Consider the following 9,215-nt stretch of genomic DNA (forward strand, 5'->3'; position numbering starts at 1 on the left):
GACAAATTAGTGTTTAATGATATTTCGGAAGCCTAATATACTCCTTGATCGTTTTCAAGGGACATCAGTATAAACCAAAGTATCGCACTAACGATGACTACCAGATCAACCGTATCGGTACATGCCGTACAGTTTCCTTGGTCTATTGTCATATACTTAAGGTATCTCGAGATTCGGGTTAGAATCTTTCACACAAGCAAAATACCCAAGCAAGCCTTTGAAAAATAGAGCAATCAAGTCAATCAATTGAAAACATCGAAGTGATCTATTCTCTTAAGGTAACCCCTTTTGAAAACATTTTGTTTTTGAAAAAAATTTCCCCAGCAGAGTCGCCAGTTCTGTGGACCTCCGATTTTTTTTAATACCGGGCCATACCTCTGATCTGTAGAGATACGTGAACTGACTCTTTTTTGTCGCTTAATGCTTTCGCATTTTTTTGAAAATTCACAGAGTCGCCACCGACCTTTTATTTTATCCAATTAAGGAAAGGTTTATAAAAGAAACAGAAAAAAGACCTTTAAGAAATTCTGGGTAAGGGGGTAGGTTATACAAAGGGAAGGTGTTAGCACCCTTTGTATCCATGGTTATCCATGGGCTCTTAAGTTTGCTTAGCTCACTTGTTTTTCGATCACTTTTCAATTGCTCTGAAATTGCTCATATGTGGTTTCAAATACCTTTGTAAATTGAATTTTGTAATGATCCGTGTGTGGATGTATACAAAATGCTTGTTTATCTTTCGAAAGATGTTTTGAAAAGAACGTTAACTTTGTAATAACCCGTGTTTGGATGTATACAAAGTATTGTCTTTTTTGAAAGTTTTGAAAAATCAACAGTGTATGAGAATTTTGTTTGTTTTGATTTGAGCAAGCAAACTAGGAGGTCTACCCTGAGTTGTAAGGTCTTTATCCTATTTCCTTTAAAAATCTATCCTTTCACCGGATATAAAAGCAAGGTTCGATTTTGTACTCGAAACAGTGGAATTTTGACTTTGATTTTGAAAAGAATGAGAAGGGATTACCTTAAGAGGTGCAAGTGTGATTGTGATTGGATTCAGATATTTTATCTTTGAGGTTAGTGATCTAACGGTTCAATTTTATCTTTGACATACACGCAGTTTATATTTGCTGGAAATTAAAGTGCGGAAATGTAAAGTGCAGAAAGTAAATCTACGCTATTACATCGATTGTGCGGGAAATGTAAACTAGCCTATTTACATGAATTTGACATCCTATACATTTATCTAGGAATTTTAAATTGCAAGAAACATAAAAGGCATGTTTTTGGAATTTTTATGATTGGTTTTAATTATAATTAATGCATGATTAATTAAAAAATGAAGAAAAAAAGATGAAAATAGATTTAAACCTAGAAATTAAGTTTAAAATATGTACAAAATATTTGTTAATTAATTTTAAAACAAAACTAATTTTTTTGGAATTTTTGGAAATTGATTTGAAATTGATTTAAGTTAATTAAAACATAATTATGCAAATAATTATACAAATAATTAAAACTTAAAAAGAAAATTATTCAAAATATGTACAAAATTAGTTTATAATATATAAACAATATTTAACACAAAGAACAATTTTTTTTTATGATTTTTTGATTGGTTAGAATAATTAAAAAGCAAATATATAAATATATACTAATTAATTATGCAAAAATATTAAAATTTTGAAGAAAATAAAATATTTTTATTTCAGAAAATAATATATTATTTTAGAAGTCTAAAAATATTTTTTGTGTATTTTTTGGATTTTTAAAACTATTTTTAATTAATTTAACAAAGAAATTAAAATAAAATAGAAAATAAAATAGAAAATAAAAGGATACTGATCCTGTGTGGTTGGATTGAGGGAGTATGGTGTGCATGCATGATCTGAAGCGTTGGATGACTCATTAAATGAGATCAGATGGTCCAGAAATTGAGGCACGTGGTAAAAGCTACACCTGCAAAGCACTTGATTAGTGTAAAGTTTAAAAAAGTACGCGCGCTGCTGAACCAATGGGAGGAAGACACGTCTTCGTCTTCAACCTTCAGACAAGGCTTTTAACAGCGCTTTTGTAAAAAAGCGCTATTGTAAGTGAACCCTAAATCTGCAAAATAACGAATAGGGGTAAACAAGCATAAAAATCAGGCGCGATGGCACCATTGAATTCGTCTTGTTCCACTGAATGTAACCATGTCCTTAATTTTGCTTAATTTTGGCCCTAATGAAAAACCCTAATTTTGAACTAAGCAAACCCTAAAATGGTATATGACACAAACAACCATTAAAGTCCAATTGAATCTCCAGAAACGACCAGAGCTTCAAACCAAACACAATTATGCATCTACATCTTGTTAAATGTGCGTGAATGATGAGATATAAGTTGATTTTAGTTTGAACAAACCGTGGCCTAGGTAGCTCGATTTATGAGGTTTCAAGACTTGGAAATGATTGAGATATGTTCAGTAATGCTTGAGGAAAGTGTTTAAGTGTTTAGTTTGTATTGAAAATGGATTAAACTCAGAATTCGAATTTTGAATTTCCTTGAAATTTTTAAAGTGTTACAAGCATGGTACAGGCATAAGCATAGCTCTGAATTCGTGTCTCTCTTGTTACTGAACTAAGATAGCTTATTTATAAGCTATGTGTGCTTAGAATTGAAGCTAACTTGCAGCTAGTTGCCTTTGTTGAAACTTTGGTTTTTTTAATATTAAAAACCTTTGAAAACTTGACCAAGTCTTGCCCTCCTTCAATGCACCTGCCTTGCCCTTCAATTCTCTGCAGAAGATGAAGATTCCTTAGGGGTGAGTCATGCTTGGAAGTTAAGCTACCATTATCCATGCATTTTCCTTTTAATTTTAATCTTAAAGTAAGATAAAATCATGCAAAAAATGGATAAAAAAGGTATGGGCTTAGTCTTGGTCGTGGGAGGCCCATAGTAACATGGAAATGATGTTTGAATGCTGAAAACTTGGCCCCTTTTGGAAAAAATGCAATTTTGAACAATGTTGATTTCATGCATTTTCCCAAAATTTAGCCAACTTCAACAAGGTGTAAATCCTTCAATTTTTGTCATATGAAGGAGATCTTGCACTTTTTAGAAACCTCAAAGAGTCCTCTAACCAATGTCTTTGGTCTCATGTCAAAATGATTTTTGAAGCTCCTTGTGTGTCCTTTTGAAAAAAGTGTCTTTTTGTTGACTTTGAAAATGACCTGTAATGTCTTTGATCATATTTTTCAAATGGTGAATCCAATGACCATGGGATCAATGGCATTTGAAAGATAATTGAATTTCCTTCAAAACAAGCTTTGGTTTGAATTTTTTGGATGAAGGATGAGAGAGTTATGATCAGTCAAAGTTGAGTTGACTTTTCAGGCAAAAACCCTAATTTTGAATCTTAGGGTTTTGTTGGTTTTTGATCTTTCCTTGATGAATTATGATCATCCAATGATCAAATGATGAATCCTTTGACAAAATATGGACTTTGACAAAAAATTTCATTTTTGACTGTCTGTTGACTTTTTTGGTCAAACGGGTCGTCTGTTGACTGTTTGAGCTGCTGACGGTGCGTCTGAGTGAATTGAAGTTTGAAAATTTGTATGATGGTACTTTGAGATATATGGATGTGTATGAAATCCATTTGAGCTCTCAAAAACTTGTTGCTCCTGTAAAAACAAGAAAAAACCCTGATTAGGGACTGTTTGTGTAGGAGATAGTTAAGCGTACCTGATTTTTGTGCAGTGTTGAGTCTCTGCTAATCGCTTGATATTCAGAAGACTTCTAGAACAAAAATCTTGGAATTTTGAATTGTGAAAGATTGATTTGATTGATGGTACAAAACACTGAGAATTGTACTGCCAGCAGTTTGGCTGTCGACTGACTGTTCAGGTATTGATGTAGCAGTTAGAGTGAAAAATCAACAGTCAAAGTTAATTTTCTTTTTTTGTTGTTTTTTGTTTTTGTTTTATGTGAAAAATGAAAGTTTATTTACATGACTTGTTAGAAAAACACAGACATAATAAATAACTAATATTTACGGTATGCGGGCAAAATTACCGATAATAACCCTGAAAATCATTTAATGCACAGAAATAGGAATATTTGACTGGCAGAAAACACACAAAATATTATCTTAGTAATTAAGCAATATTATGACAAATAGTACAACATTTAATACTGACAGTACAAATATCACATACTATATTGAACAGTACGACGAATAAACGGTACATTTAAGAAATAAGAAATACGGCAAATTTTAAGAATGACGATTGATAACCCATGCTATGAACAATAACATGTAGATGATTGGGAGTGCAACCATTGCAGGTCCACACTCTTCAGGACTATGTAGGCAGAAGAAAGTCATGATCACCGTAGCAATGGTGATGACTGTAAGAAACAGTGTCTCTATCCACTTTGCCATTCTTGTCAGGGAAGAAGAGAAAATAGATATGAGATAGGAATTTGAAAGATGAGTTGGAATTTGATGTGAGATTTTATGAAAGAAAATGAGAGGTATTTATAGAATGGAAAGAAGGAAAGAGACGTTGGGGAATGATGTGATTCCGTACAAAAGGAAAATTTGAGTGGAAGTAAGATTTGAAAGAAAGTGTATGATAGTGTTGGAAAAAGGAGAGATTTGATTTTTGAAAAAGAGATTTGAAAAGATTTTTGCAAATAATGGAATATAGTACAACAATTAGTGGGAAACAAAAGATAATAATAATCTACTTGTTACCAGTACAGTCTGAGTTTCCTGATTCTGCGCCTGCAAAAAGATTTAACTTTGTACCAATTGTGTCAGTACCATTTATCTGTAAATAAATAAATAGCATGTGTGAAGTAATACACAGTATTTGGCGTTTGCGTAAGAATAAGTTCAACTGCAAGCCAAATTACTGTAAGTATTTCATATGTCAGGATATTTGTTGAAATAAAAAATCCATGATTATATGAGACCCTTAATTTTCAGATTGGAGTTTTCTTGAAAAATATGTGGGCAAATTTTGGGGTATAACACTTCTATCAAAAATCTTGAACTTCAACTTGGGCAGATAGCACAGCAGATCACGAGTTCTCAAGCACCAGGTGCTTTACCAAGTGCAACTGTGACAAATCCAAGAGAGCATAATAATGTGAGTGCAGTAACTACAAGAAGTGGAAAAGCAAGTGAGGTTCTTGAAAAGAAAGTTGAGGAAGAAGATACACTACTTGAAGTGGATTTGGAAATTTTAGAAAATAAAACACCACCAACGGAAGAAGTCATATTGAAGCCAGCTGTGAAGGAAAAGCCCACTGAGCAAAAACCCATAATAAAGCTCCCATTCCCACAAAGGAACAAGAAGCAGAAGCAGGACGAGAAAAACTTTCAGAAGTTTGTAGAAATGTTTAGGAAGTTAGAAATCAACATCCCATTCTCTGAGGCACTCGATCAAATGCCTATTTATGCCAAATTCATGAAGGACATCATATCCAAGAAGCGCACCACTGACACTGACTCTGTTATACTAACTGAAACTTGTAGTGCTATTTTGCAGGGTATGAAGATTCCAATTAAAAAACCAGATAGAGGCTCGGTTACTATACCTTGCACCATTGGAGATAGGTCCTTTAAAAGGGCTCTGATTGATTTGGGGGCTAGTGTGAGCCTTATGCCTTTGTCCATCTACAGGAAACTAGGGATTGGAAGAGTTCAAGACACCAGAATGACACTTCAATTTGCCGATCACTCAGTGAAGAAACCCTTTGGGATTGTTGAAGATGTTCTGGTTAAAGTTGATAAATTTGTTTTTCCTGTTGATTTTGTAATTCTGGAAATGCCAGAAGATGAGGAGATACCCCTGATCTTGGGTAGACCATTTTTAGAGACAGGTAGATCTATGATAGACATTGAGAATGGTACTATGACTCTTAAGGTTTATGATGAGGAGCTGAAAATTAATGTGAGAAGCACTATGAAGCACAAAGAGGATGTAGGTACAAATCACTCAGTGGAAGTGATTAATCAGATAGTAGCCGATAACATTCAGAGTAGTTTTCCAGAATCACCGTTAGAAAGAGTTTTGTTCTTGTCAACTGAGGAGATGGAGGAGAGTGATAATGAGAAGGAAAAAGAAATTCTTGCTCTACTTGATGCACAACCACCTTGGTTGAAATCCAAACCACACCGGTGGGAGGATTTAAGAGGTTCACCAGAAACAGAAGATAAAAAGGAAAACAAAACAGGTACAAGTTCTGAGTTAAAACAACTACCTGTTAATCTTAAATATGTTTTTCTAGAATCTGGAGAAAAATGTCCTGCTATTATCAATTCTGAGTTAAATAAAAAAGATGAAGAAAAGTTGATACAGGTACTTAAGAAGCACAGGAGTGCTATTGGTTGGACTATCGAGGATATAAAAGGAATTAGCCCCACGGTATGCATGCATAAAATACTGATGGAGGATAACCAGAAACCGGTAGTGCAACCTCAAAGGAGGTTAAATCCAGCAATGAAAGAAGTAGTGAGGAAAGAAGTCGTAAAGTTGTTGGATGCAGGATTAATTTATCCTATTTCAGATAGTTCTTAGCTGAGTCCAGTACATGTGGTAACGAAGAAAGGAGGAACCACAGTGATCTTGAATGAAAAAAATGAGTTGATTCCAACTCGCACAGTAACAGGGTGGCGAGTATGCATTGATTACAGAAGACTCAACACTGCGACAAGGAAGGATCATTTTCCTCTTCCTTTTATTGATCAGATGTTAGAGAGACTTGCAGGGTATGAGTATTACTGTTTTCTGGATGGATATTCGGGGTACAATCAGATTGTTGTAGCCCCAGAAGATCAGGAGAAGACTGCATTCACATGCCCTTATGGTATTTTTGCTTATAGAAGGATGCCATTTGGGTTATGCAATGCCCCAGCTACTTTTCAGAGATGTATGACATCTATATTCGCCGACATGCTTGAAAAGCATATGGAGGTGTTTATGGATGATTTTTCTGTTTTTGGTTCTTCTTTTGATATTTGTTTAGCTAACTTATCTCTTGTTTTGAAAAGGTGTTAGGAAACTAACCTTATTCTCAATTGGGAGAAATGCCATTTTATGGTGCAGGAAGGTATCGTGCTTGGCCACAAGATTTCCCATAAAGGAATTGAAGTGGACAAAGCCAAAGTGGAGGTGATAGCTAATCTTCCACCCCCCGTGAATGAAAAGGGGATAAGGAGCTTTATAGGACATGCAGGCTTCTATCGCAGGTTTATCAGAGACTTCTCAAAAGTGGCCAAACCATTAACTGATTTGCTTGTTAAAGACAAGCCCTTTAATTTTGATAGTAATTGTTTGGCAGCTTTTGAGACTTTAAAGAGTAAGTTGAGTACTGCACCTGTTGTAATAGCCCCCGATTGGTCATTACCTTTTGAAATAATGTGTGATGCTAGTGACATTGCTGTGGGGGCTGTTTTGGGACAAAGAAAGGACAAACTATTACATGTGATATATTATGCTAGTCATGTCCTTAATCCGGCCCAAATGAACTATGCAACTACCGAGAAGGAGTTGTTGGCCGTGGTTTATGCTTTTGACAAATTCAGGTCTTATTTGCTCGGGTCTAAAGTTATTGTTTATACTGATCATTCTGCTTTAAAGTATTTGTTTGCTAAGCAGGAATCCAAACCCAGACTTTTGAGATGGATACTTCTCCTTCAGGAATTTGATCTTGAAATCAGAGATAAAAAGGGGTGTGAGAATACAGTTGCAGATCACTTATCTCGCATGAACCCGATTAAGGAAACTGAAGAGGAGCATCCAATCCAAGACACATTTGCTGATGAGAGAATCCTAGTTGTGACTGGAACCCAATGGTTTGCTGACTATGCAAATTACTTGGTAGGTGGAGTTATACCTGATGATTTTAGTGCTAACCAAAAGAAAAAGTTTCTCTATGATTGCAGGTTTTATTTGTGGGATGACCCATTCCTATACAAAAGGGGAGTGGATGGCCTAATCAGAAGATGTATTCCCGAAGGAGAGCAGAGAGATATACTGAAGGCTTGTCACGATTCCGAGTATGGAGGACACTTTAGTGGAGATAGAACAGCAGCAAAAGTCCTCCAATCCGGGTTCTATTGGCCTACGCTATTCAAGGATGCCTATTACTTGGTTCAAGAATGTGACAGATGCCAAAGAACATGTAACATCACGAGGAGAAACCAGATGCCACAGAATTCAATGTTAGAGGTAGAGCTGTTTGATGTGTGGGGTATTGATTTTATGGGACCGTTTCCACCATCATTCGGAAAGAACTATATTTTGGTGGCGGTCGATTATGTGTCCAAGTGGGTAGAAGCTGTAGCATTAGCCACAAATGATGCTAAAGTAGTTGTGAGTTTTCTTAGACACAATATCTTTTCCCGGTTTGGGGTACCAAGAGCTTTGATTAGTGATGAAGGCACTCACTTTCTGAATAAGCTTATGGAGAGTTTGCTAAAAAAATACAATGTGAAGCACAAGATTGCAACACCGTATCACCCTCAGACGAGTGGACAGGTAGAAGTGTCCAACAGGCAGATCAAGCAGATATTGGAAAAGACCGTTAATGCTTCTAGGAAAGACTGGGCTGTGAAATTGGATGACGCGCTCTGGGCTTATAGGACAGCATTCAAAACACCTGTAGGTATGTCTCCGTATCAGCTTGTTTATGGTAAAGCTTGTCATTTGCCGCTCGAACTCGAGCACAAGGCATTTTGGGCCACCAAATTCTTAAACCTCGATTCCAAAAAAGCTGATGGTTCCCGAATTCTCCAACTCCATGAGTTAGAAGAATTTAGGAACTATGCGTATGAGAATGCCAAAATATATAAAGAAAACACAAAAAAATGGCATGATCAGAGGATCGAGAAGAAAGAATTTTGGGAAGGGCAGTCTGTTTTATTGTTTAACTCCAGGTTGAAGCTATTCCCTGGGAAATTAAAGTCAAGGTGGTCCGGACCGTTCGTGGTCACGAAAGTATTCCCTCATGGAGCAGTGGAGGTTAAAAACCCAAGTAACGGGGATATTTTCAAAGTCAACGGACAGAGGTTAAAACCTTACCATCAAGTCCAAGAGGTAGGTTTGATTCAATATCTTCGTCTCACATCTTGATGTGGAGACCGTCGAGCCATGCGACGTTAAACGAAGCGCTGCTTGGGAGGCAACCCAAGGAAGGTACGAATTTTGTTTTACTGCAAATATCTT

The 9,215-nt window shown here is 35.9% G+C and overlaps 1 protein-coding gene across 1 annotated transcript in view; it reads left to right on the top strand.

The window, feature by feature from the left end:
- Positions 1 to 6,566, top strand: part of LOC131620247 (uncharacterized) — a 27,234-nt gene extending 20,668 nt beyond the window's left edge. Inside the window, exon 2 of the mRNA XM_058891247.1 lies at positions 5,052 to 6,566. Within this exon, the coding sequence (XP_058747230.1) occupies positions 5,052 to 6,566 (1,515 nt within the window). The remainder of the gene's footprint in view (positions 1 to 5,051) is intronic.
- The last annotated feature ends 2,649 nt before the right edge of the window (positions 6,567 to 9,215 follow it).

Source organism: Vicia villosa, linkage group LG7, assembly GCF_029867415.1.
Source record: "Vicia villosa cultivar HV-30 ecotype Madison, WI linkage group LG7, Vvil1.0, whole genome shotgun sequence".
In the NCBI taxonomy this organism is placed as follows: domain Eukaryota; kingdom Viridiplantae; phylum Streptophyta; class Magnoliopsida; order Fabales; family Fabaceae; genus Vicia; species Vicia villosa.